A 22169-nucleotide genomic window follows, 5' to 3' on the forward strand; every position below is an offset into this window, starting at 1 on the left:
GGCTCAATTCCTTCTTTTTGAATCCTTTTCTTGCCTCCTTACACTGGCTAAGCCCTGCCGTGTGACAATGAATGCCAGTAATGACAAGGGGTATCTAAGTTGTGTTCCAAACCTCAGAGAGAAAGGTTTTGAAATTATTTTTAAGTATGGACAAGGTAGTGTTCTGTTTGTTTAGGCTCTCTATATCAGACTAAGGAAGTTCCCTTCTGCTCCTAATTTGCTAAAGAGGTTTATCATGGTAGTGACAAATTTACAAATAATTTCTCTGCATCTAACAGTCACATAATTTGTAACTTTCCACTGTTAATTAGTAAATTTTACTGAGTTTCAAATACTAAACCAACTTCCTATGTCTGAATAAAACAATTTGGTATTAATGTATCAATTTAACATACTGCTGGCTTTAACTAACTCATGTAATTAATGTCAGTATGAACTTGTCAAATTTAAGATCTGATGCGCTGACTATAGGAAACACATTTAGTAATGTTCCCTCCTGTTTTAGTATCTAAAAAAGTTTCTGTTAGTTTGAAAGTATTTCTTCCTTAAATATATATAAAAACCTAATTTGTTAACAAAGCTGTCTATGCCTGAAAGTCTGTTAGTATTTATGTATGTATGTTTTTAGATAGTTTTTAAATAATTAATTCTACTTATTAATAGTTATAGTACTTTATATTTTCCACTTTTCTCAGGTGTCACATTTTTCTAGGAACTGTTAATTTTATCTAAAGTCTTAAATAATTTTATTCATAATATTGACTTGTAATCTTACTTTTGTTTTGGTAAAAAAAACATGAGGTCTACCTTCTTAATAGATGTTTAAGTGCATAATGAGTATTGTTATCTATAGACAATGCTATACAGTAGACCTTTACCTAATTATCTTGCAAAACTGAGACTTTATACTTACTGATAAACTTCTTATTTTCCCTGCCCACCACAATTCTATCCTCTGCTTTTGTGAGTTCAACTATCCACTTATAATACTTTACACAATTCACTTATAATAATTTAAATATCTACAGGATATGCAGTGATACTCTCTTTTTCATTCCTGGTACTTACTATTTAGGAAAGCATTTCTTGTTTTGTTAATTCTTCAAAGAACTAACTTACAGCTCCGTTGAGTCTCAATACTTTATGTTTGTAGTCTATTTTATTAATTTCTGCCCTTAATAATTATTTTCAGATCTGGACATATAATAACCCCCCTTTCCATTCCTTACTTAAATTATCTGTGACTCCTTCTATTTTCTTGATTGGTTAGTTTTATTAGTTTTTTCAATGAACCAGCATTTGACATTGCTGTTTCTCTATCATATACTTACTTACTATTCCAAGTTTTATTAAATATTTTAAGTTCCTATTTTTGCTTCTATTTGCTCTGAATTCAATTTTCTGTTCTTTATCTAACTTCCTAAAATGGACAGGTCATTAATTTTCTATCTTCTTTTTTAAATATTAAGTGTATTCAGAGTTATATAATTTCAGCTAACTGAAATGCGTCTCACAAGTTTTGAATTGTAATAGTGGCATTATTAATTAAGATGAAGTATTTTCTTCCTCAGTGAATTTAATACCTGGTTAATAGGAGTTACAAAGAGAAGACAGACAAATGGAACACATGGATCTGTCCAATAATGATATAACAATTACAGGCCAGATTTCACACCTTTATTACCACAAGCACACAATTTATTTGATTTCAAGGACACTGGGTTCACAGTTCCTCTAGATACAATTACTAATCTATAGGGAAGAAAGAAAACAGAGACACATGTTCAATGACACCACAGAGATGGAGTCAGCAAAATGCAAGTTAAGAACAGACAATTCTACTTGCATTCTTCAAATAATAAACTGTAGGGGAGAAAGATAGACAAGGATCTTAAGGTTTAAGAAACATATGCACCAGATGCAATGTAACCACCTTATTTCTACCCTGATACTATAGAAAAGGAAACTACATGACATAAGTAGGGAAGTTTGAATAGTAATTGTGTATTTCATGGTATTAAGAAATCACTGTCAACATAATTTGAGGTATGAAAACAGAATCATGATTTTTCTTTTCTTTCTCTTTTCTTATGAGTCCTTATCTTCCAGAGGTACATACTGAAATACATATGAATGATATGGCTTTGCCTGGATAATCTGCTTCTACCTTATTGTCCACAGATGTTTCTAATCTAACATAGTGCAGATAGGTTTCTACATAGGTTTCTCTATAAAGGTTGCTCTTGTCATATCAGCTGCTTACCCTAATATAAATGACTCTAACAAGAGTAAAAGTCCAAAATGGATACCACAGTGTATTTAATAATTTAATTTTGAAAGTTACATTTTGCTATTCATATCCTGTACTACTGCTCAAACAGACCAACCCTAGTACAATGTGAAAAGAGACTTCACAGAGATGAGATTGTTATTATCTAGAGGCAGAGATTGTTGAAGACTATCTTAAGAGGGGACAGATGAGTATATAAACTGAGACTGTTGGGAATTGTTGAAGGTAGGCTGTGAACACATGAAGGTTCATTATTTACTATCTCTATTTTATTTTTATACACATTTGAAATGTTTCATAATAGAAAATGTAAAAATTGTTTAAAAAGTGGGGGGATGCCAGTATAAAAAGGTAATTTTATGGTAGTAAAGAGTCCCTCTGAGATCTCATGGATGGTCAAAAGGATTGCATATAGCAGCTGTACTTTTGTCAAGTCTGAGGAAGCCAACAAGCCTAAAATCTGTTGTGCAAGCATGTGTATAACACCATTTATGTTTTAAATATAATGAAACTATTCACTATCAAAAATTAGTGACTTAGGGGCTGGGGATGTGGCTCAAGAGGTAGCGCGCTTGCCTGGCATGCATGCGGCCTGGGTTCAATCCTCAGCACCACATACAAAGATGTTGTGTCCACCGAAAACTAAAAAAATAAATAAATATTAAAATTCGCTCTCTCTTTCTCTCTTTCTCTCTCTCTCAAAAAAAAAAAAAATTAGTGACTTATAATGCTACTTACTGATAAGATTAAGAACCACATAAAGGAGGGTTTCAAGAGGCAGAATAGAAGTCACTCTCCTGGCTGCTCCATGGTATGAAACCAAGAAAGCAGACAGGCAGCTTCTCAACGAGTAAGGTATTGGAAAACTTCAGAGACACTGTAAGTTCACAGGGTAGAAACTCTGCTGCCTCAGATCCACACTCTTAAATGGGCAGACATACAAACAACATGAAAAAGTAAGGAAACAAATTGCCCCAAGCAAACCAAGATATTTCCAATAACAGAATGAATTGACACCACAGTGGAATAAATGTCAGAGGAAGAGTTTAGAATATACAAAGCTAAACTGACTTGCAAAGTAAGGGACAGTTTAGGGAGTAAAATCAGAGAGAAAAACAGGGAGTGAAAGATCACTTTAATAAAAAGAGATTCTAGGAGGAAAAAAAGAAAGCAGAAATCCTTGAAATGAACGAACCAATAAACCAAATAAAAAACTCAATTGAAAGCATCACCAACAGACTAGATCACTTGGAAGATAGTTTCATATAAAAAAGACAAAATATATAATCTTTTTTTTCATGGGGGAGGTAGGTACTGGGATTTGAATTCAGGACAACTCGGCCACTGAACTACATCCCCAGCCCTATTTTGTATTTTATTTAAAGATAGGGTCTCACTGAGTTGCTTAGTGCCTCAATATTGCTGAGACTGGCTTTGAACTCTCAATCCTTCTGCCTCCTAGTCACAGGGATTATAGGTGTGTTCCATCACACCTGGCCCAAAATATATAGTTTTAAAAACAAAGTTACCATGGAGAAAAGATGTAACAACACCATGAAGAGAACTTCCAAGAAATATGGGATAACCTGAAAAGACCAAATTTAAGATTTACTGGGACAGATGAAGGCTCAGAGATACAAATGAAAGAAATATACAATCTTTTCAATGAAAAAATAATCAGAATTTCCCAAAACATAAAGAATGAAATGAAAAATCAATTACAGGAGGCTTACTGAACCCTAATTATACAAAATTATAACAGACCCATACCAAAGGATATTATTATGAAAATGCCTAACATACAGAATAAGGGTAGAATTTTAAAGGCTGCTCAAGAAAAACAACTGGTATTGTTTAGAGGGAAACCAATCCAGATATAAGCTTATCTCTCAATTCAGACCTTCAAAGCTAAGAGGTCCTGGAAAAATATATACCAAGCTATGAAAGAAAATGGATGCCAGCCAAAAATACTATAACCAGCAAAATTAAGCTTCAGAATTGATGATGAAATAAAAAACTTTCATGATTAAAAAAAAAGTTATAAGAATTCACATCTAGAAAGCCTGCATTACAAAACATGCTCAAGATAGTTCATGAAGAAGAAATGAAAAATAAAAATGAAAACAAGCAAAGGGAGAAATTACACTACAAGAACAGTGAATCAATGGTAAAACAAATTCAAATTAAAAACCAGAAATAAATCCAAATGACGGAATAAAAATCATATCTTAATGACAACACTGAATGTAAATGGCTTAAACTCATCAATAAAAAGACAAAGACTGGCAGACTGGAATAAAAATCAAGACCCAACAATATGCTATCTCCAAGACACTCATCTCATAGGCAAAGACATCCACAGACTGAGGTAAAAGGATGAGAAAAAACATATCATTCACATGGATCTCATAAACAAGCAAGGGTTTTTCTCCTCTTATCAGATAAAGTGGACTTCAAGCCAAAGTTAATCAAAAGGGAAAAAGGACATTTCATCCTGCTTAAGGGAATTATACATCAACAAGACATAACAACTGTAAATATTTATGCCCCAAATAATGGGGCATTTATTTACATCAAACAAACTATTCTCAATTTCAAGAATTAAACAGACCACAAAACAATAATATCAAGTGACTTTAACACACCTGTTTTATGATGGAATAGATCCTCCAAAACAAAAACTAAATAAAGAAGCTATAGAACTAAAAAATACAATTAACTACTAAAATTCACACTGAAAAGGAATATCACAAGACACTACTAAAATACAGACAATAATCAGAACCTATTTTGAAAATTTATACTGTAATAAAAGAAAATCTTGACGATATCAACAAATTTCTAGAGATGTATGACCTACCCAAATTGAATCAGGAGGACATAGAAAATTTAAACAGATCCATTTCAAGAAATGAAATTGAAGACACCATCAAAAGCCTACCAAGGAAGAAAACCCCAGGACCAGATGGATTCTTAGCTGAGTTCTACCAGACATTCAAAGAAGAACCAACATCAATCCTCCTCAAACTATTCTGTGAAAGCAAAAAGAGGGAACCATTCCAAAATCAATTTATGAAGCTAGCGTCACCGTGATACCAAAACCAGACAGACACACGAAGGAAATAAAATCTCAGACCAATATCTCTGATGAACATAGATGCAAAATTTCTTAATAAAATACAGGCAAATCACATACAAAAAAAATAAAGGTAGTGTACTATGATCAAGTGGGGTTCATCCTAAGGATGGCAAGGGTGGTTCAACAAATGAAAATCAATAAATGTAATTCATCACATTAATAGAGTTAAAGTCAAGAATCACATGATTATCTCAATAGATACATGAAAAGCATCTGACAAAATACAGCACCTCTTCATGTTAAAAACACTAGAAACACGAGGGACAGTAGGAAAACATACCTCAATATTGTAAAAGCTATATTTGCTAAGCCCAAAGCCAATATCATTCTAAATGAAGAAAAACTGAAAGCATTCCTTCTAAAAACTGGAACAAGACAGGGATGCACTCATTCACCACTTCCATTCAACAGAGTCCTGGAAACTGGCCAGAGCAATTAGAGAAAAGAAAGAAATTAAAGGAATACAAATAGGAAAAGATGAACTCAAAATATCCCTATTTGCTGATGACATGATTCTATATTTAGAAGACCCAAAAAACTCCACAGGAAACTTCTAGAACTCATGAATGAATTCAACAAATCAGCAGGATATAAAATTAACACCTACAAATCAACTGTGTTCCTATATATCAGTGATGAATCAACTGAAAGAGAAATTTAAAAACAATCCTATTCAAAATATCCTCAAAGAAAATAAAATCTTTGTGAATCAATCTAACAAAAGAGGTGAAAAGACCTCCACAATGAAAACTATAGAACACTAAAGAAAGAAATTGAAGAAGACCTTAGAAGATGGAAAGATCTCCCATGTCCTTGGATAGGCAGAATTAATATTGTCAAAACGGCCATACTATCAAAAGTGCTATAAAGATTTAATGCAATTCCTATTAAAAATCCCAATGACATTCTTCATAGAAATAGAAAAAGTAGTCATGAAATTCATTTGGAAAATGAACGGATTATGAAGATTCTTAATTTTTACTTCTTGTGCTTTAGGAGTCCTGTTAAGGAAGTCAGGTCCTAAGCTGACCCGATAAAGATTTGGGCCTACTTTTTCTTCTTTTAGGCATATTGTTTCTGTTCTAGTGCCTAAGTCTTTGATCCACTTTGAGTTGATTTTTGTGCAGGGTGAGAGAGAGAAGTTTAATTTCATTTTGCTACATATAGATTTACAGTTTTCCCAGCACCATTTGTTGAATAGACTATCTTTTTTCCAATGTATGTTTTTTTTTTTTTTTTTGACACCTTTGTCTAGATTGAGCTAACTGTATTTATATGGATTTGTCTTTGTATCTTCTATTCTGTACCATTGGTCTACATGTTTGTTTGGTGCCAATATGATGCCGTTTTTGTTACTGTTGCTCTGTAGTATAGTTTAAGGTCTGGTATTATGATGCCTCCTGCTTTACTTTTCTCAGTAAAGGAAACAATCAATAACGTGAAGAGAGATCCTACAGAATGGGAGAAAATCTTTACCATATGCACCTCAGAGCACTAAGAGCACTTCAGGATATATAAAGAACTCAAAAAATTTACCACTAAAAAAAACACAAATAACCCAGTCAATAAGTGGTCTAAAGAACTGAACAGATACTTCATAGAAGAAGAAATACAATCGATCAACAAACATATGAAAAAATATTCATCATCTCTGGCAATTAGAAAAATGAAAATCAAATTAAGATTTCATCTTACTCCAGTGAGAATGGAAACGATCAAGAATACAAGCAACAAATAATAAGTGTTGATGAGGATGTGGGGGAAAAGGTACTCTCATACATTGCTGGTGGGACTACATAAATTGCAACCTCTTTGGAAAGCAGTATGGGGATTCCTCAGAAAACCTGGAATGGAACCACTATTTAACCCAGCTATCCCACTCCTCTGTTAATTCCCAAAGGATTTAAAATCAGCATTCTACAGTGACACCACCACATCGATGTTTACAGCAGCTCAATTTACAATAGCTAAATTATGGAACCAACCTAGATGCCCTTTAACAGATGAATGAATAGAGGAAATGTGATATATATACACAGTGGAATATAATTCAGCTTTAAAGAAAAATGAAATTATGGCATTTGCATGTAAATGGATGGAACCAGAGAACATCATGCTAAGTGAAATAAGCCTATTCCAAAAAATCAAAGGCCAAATGTTTTCTCTGATAAGTGGATGCTGATCCATAGGTGGGGGGAGAATGAAAGAACTTCGGATTGTACGGAGGGGCATGAGGAGAAGGGTGGGATTGTGAGGATGGGAAGGACGGTAGAATGAGACAGACATTGGTACCCTATATATATGTATGATTACTACTGGTATGACTGACTCTGTACCATGTACACAGCCAGAGGAATGAGAAGTTGTGCTCTATTACTATACAATGTGTCAAAATGCATTCTACTGTCATGTATAACTAATTAGAACAAATTAAAAAAAAAATAGAAGGGAGACCAGTAGAAAAGAAGAAGGGGATCAGGGAAGGGAGGGGAGAGAAAAGGGGGTACTCGGTAATGAAACTGATCAAATTATACTGTTTTATTGTGTGTACGTATGAATATATAGTAACAAATCCCAGTGTTATGTATAATTATAATGTGCCAATAAAAAGGAAAAAAATGATATTACAGCATTTGCTGGTAAATGGATAGAACTGGAGAACATTATGCTAAGTGAAATAAGCCAAACTCAGAAAATCAAGGGTGGAATATTTTCTCTCATACATGGAAGCTAGAGTAAAATAAGGGGAAAAGGCAGGAAGTTAGGGTAGGGGAGCCAAATATCATAAAGATATAGGAAAGATCAGTGCAGTAGAAGGACAGTTAGAGGGAGAAGGGAGTGATGAGGCAGGGGAGAAAATGCTGAATGAATTTAACGAAATCACATTATGTGCACATATAAACATACCATAGGGAATTCATTCCATCTTTATAAGTAGAAAGCACCAAATCAAAAATAAATAAACAAGTAAATGTGTGAAAGGAAGATCAGTAGAGTAGAAGAAGAAGAACAGGGAGAGGGAGAAGGAAAGTGAACAAGGACTGAAACGGAGTACAAAAAGTCCATACATACATGATTTTGTCAAAAAGAACCCAATTATTGCATATAAGTATAATGCTCTAATAAATTTTTTTTCTTCTTCCTGAATAGTCTTTGCTTGCTCCAAGTTGCTTTTCAGTTTGTTTTGAACTCTACCTTTCATGTTTGAGGATTTCCTATGCTGTCTGATATTCCATGGTTATCTGTTTGTTATTAAGAATGGAGGACCAAAAAACTGATTACAAATAGAATTTATCAGCTATGAGCTTTGGAAAATCCACAATGTCTTTGTAGGGTGTTTTTTTCCTCCAACATGACTAGTCTAACTCTGCTAAAAAAGATTCTCCAATTTTTGGGGGACTGGAAATCCTGGCTGCATTAATGAAAGCCATACAGAGCAAGGTAGCTTGGATCTCAATAGCCAGAATGTAGGTGATCACTTAATCCCTTTGTCTTTTGTACAGTTCCCTTGCTTTTAACAGAGTTTATTATCATCTAGTCTAAATATTGTGTATTATCTTCTTCACAAGAAACAAGTAGACCTCTTATATTACTGATAGGAATGGAAATTGATGAAACATTTTGGAAAAATGTTTGGCAGTACATGCTAAAGCTCTATAAATTTCTAGCCTATTCTCCCTTCCACAAAAGAAATGAAAGTTTAAGCCCTCCAAAAGGAATGCACAAGAATGTCACAATTACTTTATTTACAATAGTCAAAATGTGGAAAGAACACAAATATCTATCAATGTATTTTAAAAACATGGTATATTCATATAACAACCACTACACTACAGTGGTGGGGAGAAAAAAGTCAGACATATGCAACAATATGAGTCTCAAAGACATGAAGGAACATACATACACATCTACCTACCATGTGAATCTATTTATAAAAATTAAAAACAAAGACGTGTATTTATAAAAAATTAAATAAATATATTTATAAAAAATTAAAAACAAAAACTATGTGTAGAGAGGTCACAACAATGGTTGCCTCTGGGGATGGAAGCAAGAACTGAAAAGGAAAATAAGGGAAATTTTAGGAGTGATGAAGACGTTCTGTCTTGGTCTAGATGATGGTTACACAGTTATATACATACATAAAAAAATCCGATAAGCTGTAGCCTTAAGATCACATATTTCACTGCATGTTATACACAACTTGAATCTTTTTGTGAAAAAAAATACATAAATATTTTGGTAATAACAAAGTTTAAAACTCCTATTAATCCATTAAGATAAATGATTATTTTCCAATAACTGGAATAATCATTAGATCAGCAATATCATGAGGTATTATTTTATTATCATTTAAATATGCTTTGATTTCATTAAGTAGTAACTTAATAAATGTAACATTCACTTTAAGAACAACCAGCACTAAAGTGCAATTCACTGGGAATTCAGAACACATTTTTCATTCAAATACTAATGGGCCCACACTAGGTACTTACCCTTCTAACCTAACATCTGGTAAAGATCTGTTGAGTGCAATCATCTCGCTTGCCATTAAATTGAACTGATTGATTTTAAACATCTCTTTCATCTTTTCTTGATCCTCTTTAGGAATGACAACTGGTTTCCCCATTTCTCCAGGACCTTCATGAGGTTTTTGTACTGGCTCTAGAACTAATAAGGAGGAAAAACTTAAATTAATTTCATAGTAATTAATTTATGTTTCTGTTTAATAACATTTGAATTGAAATTGTGCCCTCAAAAACTAGAGCCATTTCTGAGCCCAAAATCTCCCACTCTGTTAATACTCTAAGGGGTTGGGTTGTCCTCTACTTCCATGCTGGGATGACCTGACTCAAGACATACTCACTTTGTCCTATTCATCTGAATTGCTTCATAGTTTTGCATTCCCATCTCAAATATTTTTGCCACATTAAGTTTCCCAAAGCACAGCCTTCATGGTTTTCTCATGGTCTCCTAAAGTCCAACCTCTTTAATAAAGAATTAAATTCAACTTTCCAAACCTATTATCCATTTGGTGCTCTTCCACAACCCCTCAGTATTCCTTCCTTCAGTTCAATACTGACTCACTACTTTCCTTCAAATGTGCCTCATGTTCTCTTGCTTCTATGCCTTTGTTCAAACAGGTCCTCTCCCTTGACATCCCCTTCCCACTCCTATTTCTGCAATATAAAACCCCCATTTATCATGCCAGGCCCAAGAGCTTTTTTAATCTTTCTATGAAAGTCATTTACGATTCTTGATTATCACACCAATTTCATCTGGAACTCTTACTTCTCTAATAAATTGATAACTCCAACTATAATGACTACTAAACCTGTTTTGCAACACCCCCCACTATGTCACATTTCTTTTTTCAATTGGGATTTGAGTCTTTCTGTATCTTCTATGGAGTTTAGTGTGGTGCCTTATAACAGTTTTGTTAACTATATGCTGAATTAATATGTTAAGTAAAAATGCTACTCAAAATAAGTTAAGATGAAAATCCTACACTTGATAATGATAGGCACTATAATGAAGTTTATGCAAGGTGGAGCATCAGGAACAATAATTCTAACCAAAAGCAGTGTTATAGCATTATATGTACATGTGTGTGTAATACAAAGTAAGCAATATGCCCGATTAGCACTTAACAAACATTACTCCTTGTTTTATCCTTTTGAGATGTTAATAAATGTTCCACGAAAAATAGGTTCTGATACTGAACTTTGAAAATATTGTGTTATATTTCTCATGTAAAAGGGACAGAGAATGTGATAAGGCCATAAATAGAAAAAAATATGTCCTTCATGTTACTTGTTTATTTTTAAAGCTGAAATTTTTATTTTCCTTTAGTGTTTTTTTATGTTTGTGGTGTGTGTGGGGGGGGTGGATACTGGAGATTGAACCTAGGGGTGCACTGAATAATATCCTCATCCCTTTTTATCTTTTGAGACAAGGTCTCACAAAGTTGCTGAGGCAGGCCTTGAACTTGTTATCCTCCTGCACGGATCCTTTCCTCACAGGATTTACAGGAGTATGCCAACATGTTGGGCCCTTCTACTGTGTTTTTTAGGCATTCTCAAAACATCTACCAATTAGATATGATTTTTTTTTTTTTTAAGTAGCATCAAGGGAATAAAAGAGCCATCTCTTCCATTCAGGCTTCATCTGCCCAATAACAGCACTGGTTGGTAAAGCTATTCTGTAGGATGACTGCTGCAGATGGTGGTACAAAGCAAACTATCAGAAATGCAGAGTATGAATTTATTCAGTGTGTTTTCAACAAGTTTCTTAGAATATAAAAATCCATTTCATAGAACTCTTAATAAAAAATGATGTACAATAATTTCCCCTGTTCTTAGAATAAACTGGTTTTAGGAAAAACATTAAAATATTAAGAAGTAATTTTTAAAATTGTAGGAAACACAAATAATACAGTTTTGAAAACAAATTCTGCAAACTATCTACCAAGCAAATAAGCTCTTTAAATATAGGGTTGGCAGAATTTTTTAAAAATTCTCAACAAGTATAATAAAAACAAAACGTATAATGTCTTTTTTCTTTTTTTAACTTTCAAAATCATTAATCATAAACCTCTTGAAGATCATGTCTACTTACTTACCTCTGAAAATAAAGAGCAATCAACAGATTATGGGATTGGAATGTACAGGGATCAACAGGAAGGAGTAGAGGTGACAATGATCTTTTATGGATGGCACACATAAAGAAAAGGTGGGAGAGATCTAGTGGCCCTGATTATAAATATTCTTCTCTTACCTTCGTTTGATTTTGGTATAAGGTTAAAAGAGAAATATTTTCATGCTGCTCAATTTAAAAATTATGAGTATTAAGTTACACATTCATCTTCTATAATGTGTTTTTGCTAAGAGTTAATAAAGATCCTGAATCTGATCAAACCTCTGGTCTACCAATTCAAAAAAATATGGAAGAAGAATAACATAATAAACAACATTAAAAGGGATACAAAGCCCGGCTGTGGGAAACTGGAAAAAAAGGAACAATACAATTTTTTCTTTTTCATCAACAAAAAAGGGGGGGGGACAATGAGAAAGAAGTATCTGTGCCATAAGACTAGCCGTGAACTGACAACTCTTGAAGTTGATATAAGTTCAATTTTCTGTTCTCTCTTTTGTTTGTTTCAAATTTCAATGGTGATGGGCATGAAGAACTCAATAAATTAAAGAAATTATTATCTTAAGAACTATATAGTATAAGTGTGATTGATTATAGCATAAGAAACTAGATATGATTAGAAATTTAAATCTTGCCCCATCATTGTTGACTTTGAGATCTTAAAGAATCAAGCCAAGAATGTATAACACATACAATCCTTCTGTTGCAATATTTTATAAGTTTAATAACCTGGTACTTATTATATTTAAGTTCTAGTATAAGGCCTACATCTAATTTATTGGTATACATGAGATATCAGAGCCACATTCAAAATTACCATTAATCAAAAGTTGTATGACTTCCAGCAGCTCAAGAGGCTAAGGCAGGAGGATCTCGAGTTCCAAGCCAGCCTCAGCAAAAGCAAGGTGCCAAGCAACTCAGTGAGACCCTGTGTCTAAATAAAATACAAAATAGGGCTGGGGATGTGGCTCAGTGGTCAAGTGCCCCGTCGAGTGCCCCTGAGTTCAATCCTCAGTACACCCCCCCAATCCAAAAAAGTTGTATAACTACTGTGTGACTTACAGAATCTACTATAATACTCTAAAGAAGAAATGATAATGGTAATATCCTAAAGAATTACATGAACTATTAATTTTCCTTGGCAAAGCGGCCTGGATAAAATGTATGCAGCTATAAATATATTTAAATATTAGTGCTAGAAAGCAACCAACAAAAAAGATGGTTTAAACTTTTCTTGTACTCACCTATCTTTCTTATAAATTAAAAGGGTATTTAGGGGCTGAGGGTATATTTCATAGCTGGAGTGCATGCTTAGCAAGCATCAGGGTTTGGGTTCAAGCCTCAGAACCAAAACACACATACACAAAAGAGTTTAGGACAATTTTTGTTTGAAATTAATTCAAATGGGGCTTGGGTATCATTTCAACAACTGAAAAACTTTCTTGGCATAAAATTTTATATGTAGATAAATTCTAAGAATCAAATCAACTTTGAAAAGGGAGTGACGAAGATGTCTGTGAAGGTTTGGATAAGTGTCTCCCAAAGATCTGTGCATTAAAATGCTTGGTCCCTAATTCGTGACACTATTGGACCGTGGTAGAACCTTTAAGAGTTGGGGCCTGGTTCAAAGTCTTCTTTTTGGTCATATGGAGACATGTTCTTTATGGAGAGGTTGGCACCCTACGCGTCCCACTCTTCTCTTTTTGCTTCCCTGCCACAATGAGGCAAGTAGCTTACTCTGTCATGTGCTCCCATCATGACATACTGTCTTGCCAGGAGCCCAAAAGCAACAGGTAATTTATCTCAGGTATTTTGGTCACAGTGAAGAAAACCTAACACAGTGTGATTCCTAAGTATTATGTGAGGACAAAGATACTTTTGGTAAATACTTCTGTTAAGCTTCATTTACATTACAATTAGAGACATGTCATGTTTTAATAAACTTAATTACCAAGAAAACTACTGATTCACTCTGAAAGCCTGAACATAAAACATACACAAACTATAGGACATACTTTGAGTGTACTTTAGTCAATCCTTCAAATTTCTAATCTGTGGTTTTTTCATGGAAATGAATAAAGAGGTCAAAGTTACAACTCCTTTTGTAGGGGGAGGGTATTAATAAAAAGTAAAAAAAAAAAAAACAAAACAAAACTGTCTTCCAAACTATTTTTTTATCTTATTAAAAATTATCATCTTTATTGTCTTTATGTAATATATTTCACCTATTCCAAAACCTTTTGTCCACATTTTAACGTCTCTGAAATTGGAATGTGGCTTACAATAATTGGAATATATTTGTTTTCACAGTGGCATATAAATTAGGTATCCTATAAACAAAGGTATACGACGTACTGAAATTTAGTATTATTATCTGATTCTTTTAAACTTAAAATATCATCTATAAATAAATTCACTTCTAACACTCTGCTACTTCAATATCCTTGCCAATTTCAACCTTTGTTCCAATCTCATGTACAATTTATAAAACTCTAAATGATTTTTAAATAATTCTAATAGAGTTTCTGAAAGCTTTTAATGATAATATTTTTACAAAATCTTTTAATCATTGGAAATTCTTTCTGTAAACTGTGCCCTCAATGTTTCCTAATATTTGACAACTAGAATAACTCTAACAAAAGAGCCTGAAAATTAAACCATCAATATTTCAATGATCTGGATATCAAGTAGAGTGGTAAGCATGAAGGATCAAATCCTACTTAAAACTGAACCTGTAAAAATAATGAACACTCTATATAACATCCAAATTCATAATCTGAAAGAATGAGCAAATCCTGGAAAGTGGAATTCCTAGGCTATAACCCACACTAACCTTGATATTTCAAAGAAGCCCTATCTAGCACTCTAGCATCAGAAGAATTTTCCTACTTTCAGATAGTCTAGAACATAAAACCCACATACAAAACTGTGAGAGAACTACTCAGGAAAACAAAACAAACTATGGAATCACTGAAGAATAGCCCTCTTAAAGGAAGTGGAACCCAAATAATAAATTACTCGGCTCTGACAGAACTACAGACTGTACAACCACTGCACTGAAACTTTACTTCAGGGCAGAGTTTTCAACTGTACTCTTTCCCCTAATCATTTCTCTTCCTTTTGCTTCAACCTCTTAAGACTGTTTTTATAGTATGATATCAGATGCTCCAAAGCCTTGTAAGAAACATCACCACACAAGGCCTTCAATCCTTGCCTTCTGCCTTAAAGCTCAGCCCTCTTTTCTTATTCTTCAACTGCTGACTTCCTTCACAGTCCATCCCAGTGAACACCAAACACCCCACATCATTATCAAGCCTCTTCATTTTGCCCCATCTACTAGTCTGATTCAAATCCAGCTCTCTTCCAGGTTCCACTAACTTCATAATCTTTTCTCTTCTCAACTAATATAAATAATATATACATACATACATACATAGAAAACCAACTTTGGCTCCATTCCTTTCTTCTGACTTTTGTTTTACCACCTCCCTTTCATACCAAGACTTCCTAGAGAACAAGTTACACATCTCTATTACTTCACTGGTACATCAAATCCACTGGTCTCCACACTTAACAGTCTGAAATGCCAGGATCACTAGAAACTCCATTACTAAACATATCAGAAACACTTCATCTTCATCTTAGGTAATTGCACAAATGTCATGCCAGAGTCACATCAAAGCTGCTCGTCCTCTGGGAGTTCCACTTCTTACCAACTTGTCTAACCAAGGAGACCTAAGTGTCACCTTAAACTTTTCTTTCTCTTATTCCAATATTCAATGCTTCCCAAGTTACATAAATTCCACTATTTAAACACTTCTCATATATATGCATTTCCTCTCTACCTTCAGTATAATTTTAGTGTAAACCAGGGTACATTTCCAAATTTTCACCATAGTCTTCAAATGGTATTTGCTACCTGTCAAATTCTCTTCTAGTTCAATAGCCAATAGACCACCAAAGTGTTCTTCTAAAAGTACAGATTTGACTTAACACCCTTGTTTAAAAATTCTTCAAGAGCATGTCATTGCCTAAAGCACAAAGTCCAAAATGTTCATTATGCCATAAGGATTCTCCGACAATCATGAAGTAGTTCCCTCCCCAAGATTCATCCCATGCATCCTCAACCCATCAACTCTCCATTTCTTATCTTGCACATGCTTCTTTTCTTGGTTTAGTCAGTTTTCATCTCCCATATCAAATACCTGCCTATCCTGATACTCAACTGGAGCACACTTCCTTGTTACACCTTCTCAGTCACCCCAAGCCCTTCCTTCCTTTCTGCTTGTGTACGTCTGTGATTTTTATGATATCATTATTCTAGAATTATTCTCTCTCTCCATTAGACTGAGTTTCTTAAAGGGAGGAATTCTGTCTCACTTAAGTTGTTGTTCAACAATGTTATGACTAGCACATAGTGCGTGTCCAGTACTATGAACACTCTATATATAAACATCCAAATTCATAAACTGAAAGAATGAGCAATATATCAGCACTTTAAAAATATTCACCAAGTGAATCTTCACAAGCTAATGGTTCTATTCTTTCTCACATTTAGGCCTTAGAATTTAAGATAGACCACTATAAGCTTCCTATACAGTGGCATTCAACTAGGGTAGAATGAGAGGAAAGTTAATCCATTCTGTTTGAGCAAAGAATACTTGAGTTTCTTACTGATGAATGGGAATATTTGTTCTGTGATTTAAAGGTATACATACAGAAGATTTAGCTCTGACAACAGTTATGAAGTTGGTGTTTTACTACCCACTAAAGTTACTTAACAGAGGAGTCATAAAGTAGATATTATACAAATAAGCTGACTTTGAATAAAACTGTATTTTATTCAAACTTATGTAGAAAGTAAAAATTAAAAAAGGTAATGGTTAGCCTAGGTATTACTAGCATCCTGTACTAGCAACAGAATCTAACTGAAGGCAAATTTCCCAAGAAGAAATAAAAAGGTAGTTACCAATACAAATGAATAATTTTTAGATTATAAATGTTGAGGGACCAAGTGCCATTTCTCTTATAAAAGTGTAAAAAATTCAAATGTGGCTATATACTCTAAGAAAACCTTTGATAAAAGAACTATTATTTACATAATATTCCTAAAATAGTGGAAGTATTATATAGCCATACATCTATAACTAATCATAGACAGTTCAGAGCCTTGAACAGTTGAACTAATAACTGTTCACAGTACAGTTATTTTCATTATGGCTAAAGAAGAAAAGAAAAAAAAGGCAATATGTTTGTTGATATGAATGCAAGGAGTTTAAAATCGAATTTTCCAAGTGTTCTCTGCCAAAATATCAGTACTACCTACCTTGGCCCTTCATGCCTTGGCCCTTCATGTTTTCTTTTCTCCCCCTATATCATTGCAATGAACTCAATGTAGCCCCTATTCTATATCCTGATCCTAAGCCTTCTCTAAAAGCACTAAAGAGAACTATCTGTAGCATTAACAAAAAGAACTCTCCAGATCACATGTATCTATAAAACTTCTTCCCCACCAAAACAAGATGGCAGGGCAGGAGACATATCTCTTGATACCTAATGGTACTATTTTAATGCTCCAGCAAGCATATGGCATTAGACAAATCTTGTATAAAATTTTGATAGTTCCAACTACTAGATTCCCTACATTATTTGCTAACATAAAATAATTTGTAGAAATTTAACTACATTTAATATTGAATATAAAAACAAAATTGAGTGATTTAATAATGATAATTTAATATTAGAAGAACCTATTAGAGAATTGTTAGAAATATGATTACCACATATATAGGAAGCTAGGAATTCTATCTAAAATGCTTAACTTTTATATTATTCAAATTAGTAAAAACTAGTGATATGTTTATCAAAATAATTGTATTATAAAATGTTACTCACCATCCCCAGCAGGAAGTCCTCTTTCCTTTTTCTCATCACATTTGTTGCATTCACTGAAGTAAAGCAGCAAGAACATATCCAACAGTACCCAAATTAAGGAGGTGGCTAGGACCACCTTGCAATATGCAAATTTTCTCATGGCACTTTAAGTCAAATGCAAAATTTTAAAATATATATATATATAAATATACAAAGATCATGAAAATTATTCCAATCCAGTTTCATCAGAAATCACGTTCACACCCTATAAAGAAAAAAAGGAAAAACACTGACTTAAAAAATTTGAAACCTAGAAAACGAATTGTCTAATTAATATATTAAGATATGAATTAATTTCATTAATAATGTTCCATTTCATGATTATACAAATAACTCTTACAAAGCAGTATTCAATAGAAAAATGGATAAAGGATTTAAACAGGCACTTTGCAGAAGAAAAAGATACAACCATGAAGAAATGTGCTCAATTCCCTATAATTAGACATATGAATTAAGACAATACCAAGTTTGCTATTTCACATCCATCAAACACAGGGGTCTCAACTCCCTTTCTATACAACTGCTACATTTAATGCAAAGGCAAAAACCAAGCTCTTAATTGCCTTGGATTTTGGTTTGCTTTTTTCTGGAGATTGAACCCAGGACCTTCTGTATGCAAGGAAAGCATTCTACCAACTGAGCTATATCCCCAGCCCCTTGCCTTGGGAATTTAAGCAATAAGTGACCCCTGCCTATTTCAAATATCCACATTCAGTTCCTAGATCCAAAGATCTCCCTGTAGCCTGTACTGCAGCAGGTACTTGGGGTAACTCTTGTCCTTCTTCCCTGCTGGATCCTATCCTAAAAACTCTACAATCACCAATCACGCAGGAAATAGAAAACATCATGAAAAAGAAAAGGGTATCATACAATCTGAGATGGAGCCTTCACTCTTGACTTCCCTGATTTTTAGTTTCTATTTCCCACTATCCCACTTCCCATTCTTCTGTTGTAACAGTATGAGAAAGTGCCTGGAGTAACTGTAACCAAATTTGGAAAGTAACTTAGGATAGTTTGACTAAAAATTTTTCTGGCACATAAAAAGTTTATCTTGCCATGGGAGGTAGAGCATGATGTAATAACCAGCGACTCAAGTAGCTGAGACAGGAGGATGACAAGTTCATGTCTACATTGGCAGTAAATGAGCAAGATCCTCTCTCAAAATAAAAAAATGAAAAGGACTGGGGATATAGTTCAGTAGTAGAGCACCCCTGGGATCAATTCCCAGTACCAAAAAAGAAATCCAAAAAACCGAGCTCATCTTGGTGAGCTACAATGCAGTCTGAGACTTCATACAGGAAAGGAATGTTACTGTGTAATGGACAACAAAGTTCAAAGACCTATCACTGCCGATCAGGAGAGAGATAAGCAAAGAGCATTCCAATGCTGTAAACTGAGGAATTATATGCTATGCATGCATGCCCCATACAGAGAGCCACAGAAGCAGATGTTCTGAAGCACTGCACTGACAGGATGTAGTCTCTTCTTACAAGGGCAACTTTATATAACATGTTCCATGGTAGCCAGCAGAGATAGATAAACCTAAACAATTCAGATAAAGTGAGTGAGTTTATTTATAAAATAGATATAGTAGCTCTTCACAAGATTGCTAGTCAACAACCTGAAAATCACCTAATATATATATATATATATATATATATATATATATATATATATATGGAATACTTTAAGCATAAAATATTCCTTTTTCTGTTCATCTCTAGAGTCTCTGATTTCTTACTTATATTCTTCCTTTAATCAGATCAGCATTCTCTGGCTGCAAAGTGAGAACAAAGATGCTACTGCCATATTTCTGCCTTAAAATCATGCTAAATCAATTTAACACTTGATATTGTGCCACATGCAGTGAGCTGCCACCAATGACTATGGTAATGGGTAAAGGGATTATAGGGCACAATGTCATGAGACAACAGTTCTCTCCACAGAAGCAGATGTATGAATTTATATTCTGAGCTATTTCACATGAAAGGCTACACCTCTTGTGGTCACTAGCAAAGCATTTGATTACTCATGAAATGGATTTCAAATATGGCTTCATGGTCTCTAAAATATAATGATTTTTTAAACTGATATATAGTCGGTTCAGCTTTACAGAGAAGATCTCAAGAGAAAGGAAAAACATGTCTACACAAAAAAACTGTATTCACATTATTTAAAATATCCCATCCCCTGTATCCAAAACCTTACAACACTTTAATCATAATCAAAATCTGGAAACAATCCAAATATCCATCACTTGATGAATAAATAAACAAATTGTAGTCCAGATTGAGCATCCCTCATACAAAGTGCTTGGGATCAGACTGTTTCAGATTTTGGAGTTTTTCAGATTTTTGCAATTTGTACAGACTTTACTAGCTGAACATCCCTAACTCAAAATCCAAAATGCTCCAAAAACCCAAACTTTAGAAAAAAATTTTTAAATATATATATTTTTTAGTTGTAGGTGAACACAATATCTTTATTTTATTTATTTGTTTTTATGTGGTACTGAGGATCAAACCCAGCACTCGCAAGTGCTAGGCAAGCACTCTACCACCGAGCCACAACCCCAGCCCCAAAACTTTAAAAAATTTTTTAAAGTGTCACACTGCCACTAAAAACATTTCAGATTTTAGAACATTTTGGATTTCAGATTAGAGATATGCAAGATGAATATCTATAAAATGAAACACTACTTAACAATCCAGCAATAAGTCAGAGGAACAAGCTTATCATCTGAGAGACTATGTGTACAGTCCAATAAAGTTGACTGGCTCAATATTTCCATTTAGAGCATGCAATATCTGACATCATGAATTGTCTAAAGTAATAAACTGATTTAAATTCTAGCAATATCTTAAAAGTTGATAGTTTCTTCTATTTATGAAGTAAATATGTTCAAGACAAAGACCCTGGCAAACACAGAAAACTAAAAGATACAAAACTACCTGTAAATTCACATTCCAATTAACTCAATGAGTTAAGTGTCCTTTCAGTTATTCAGAACAGACAGTATACAATGTCATATTTAAAAGCAACTTTGTAATATCTATTTTGACTCAAATGCTTTAATAGCTTCAATGGCCTCATTATGGGGAGGGGGAGAAGATGGGTATAACTACAAAGTGGTAGCATGAAAGACATTCATCATAGTCATACTGCATTTTTGGTTTTTTAATAAACAATGTGTTTAACAGATACCCCTCTTCCCACCACAACCACTGAGAAATGTGTCTTTTTTGTTGTTGTTGTTGTTTTGTTTTTGGGGGGGAGTACTAGAGATTGAAACTAGGGGGCACTTAACCACCGAGTCACATCCCTAGCCCCCCCCCTTTTTTTTTTGAAATTTTGAGATAGGGTCTCGCTAAATTGCTTAAAGCCTCATTAAGTTGCTGAGGCTGCCTTTGAAATTGCAATTCTTCTGCCTCAGCCTCTTGAGTTGCTGGGACTACAGGTATGTGCCACCACACTTGGCTTGAATACTGTGTCTTAAGAAACGTATGTCTTAATCCTCACTTCAAAATAGCCATGATATCCACAAAGCTATGTCAAAATGGCACATGTATTGCTTTAAACTTAAAGAGCAAACACATAACAGACAAAAATAAAAGAGGATTCCTGGCTCAAGATTCTGGCCCTTACTTATCCCCTTTCCCATTCCCTCCTCTGAGCACTGATACACACTCTTTGGTAGTGAAAAATGTTTACAAATGGAAAATTCTTAAACTTGCTGTTTTTCTAACATTGTATTCAGAGATTCATCCGTATACTGAACATAGGTATAGTTAATTCATTTTCACTGTGAACAGTATTCTTTCAAAATTTAGCATACCATGGTTTCTTTACTCTTAATAAACATTTAAGTTCTTTCTAGATTCATTATTATTGGGGAGGCAGGGGTGCTAGGAATTGAACTCTGGAGCACTTGGCCACTGAGTCACACCCAGCCCTATTTTTTATTTAGAGACAGGATCTCACTGAGTTGTTTAGCACCTCACTGTTGCTGAGGCTGGCTTTGAACTCGCAATCCTCCTGCCTCAGTCTCCCAAGCCACTGGGATTACAGGCATGTGCCACTGTGCCCAGCTAAATTCATTATTATAAGTATGCTATGTAACGATACCAGATCATGTTCCCTGGTACACATGTA

The 22169-nt window shown here is 34.1% G+C and overlaps 1 protein-coding gene across 5 annotated transcripts in view; it reads right to left on the bottom strand.

The window, feature by feature from the left end:
- Positions 1-22169, bottom strand: part of Galnt1 (polypeptide N-acetylgalactosaminyltransferase 1) — a 114344-nt gene that overhangs the window by 52866 nt on the left and 39309 nt on the right. For all 5 annotated transcript variants that reach the window (XM_077105594.1, XM_076836640.2, XM_076836641.2 and 2 more), the window contains exons 3-4: positions 17979-18222; positions 9926-10100 (exon numbers count right to left, since the gene is read on the bottom strand). In XM_077105594.1, coding sequence (XP_076961709.1) covers positions 9926-10100; positions 17979-18117 — 314 coding nt within the window. In that variant the 5' untranslated portion in view covers positions 18118-18222. The remainder of the gene's footprint in view (positions 1-9925; positions 10101-17978; positions 18223-22169) is intronic.

This window comes from Callospermophilus lateralis, chromosome 17 (genome assembly GCF_048772815.1).
Source record: "Callospermophilus lateralis isolate mCalLat2 chromosome 17, mCalLat2.hap1, whole genome shotgun sequence".
NCBI classification, from domain to species: domain Eukaryota; kingdom Metazoa; phylum Chordata; class Mammalia; order Rodentia; family Sciuridae; genus Callospermophilus; species Callospermophilus lateralis.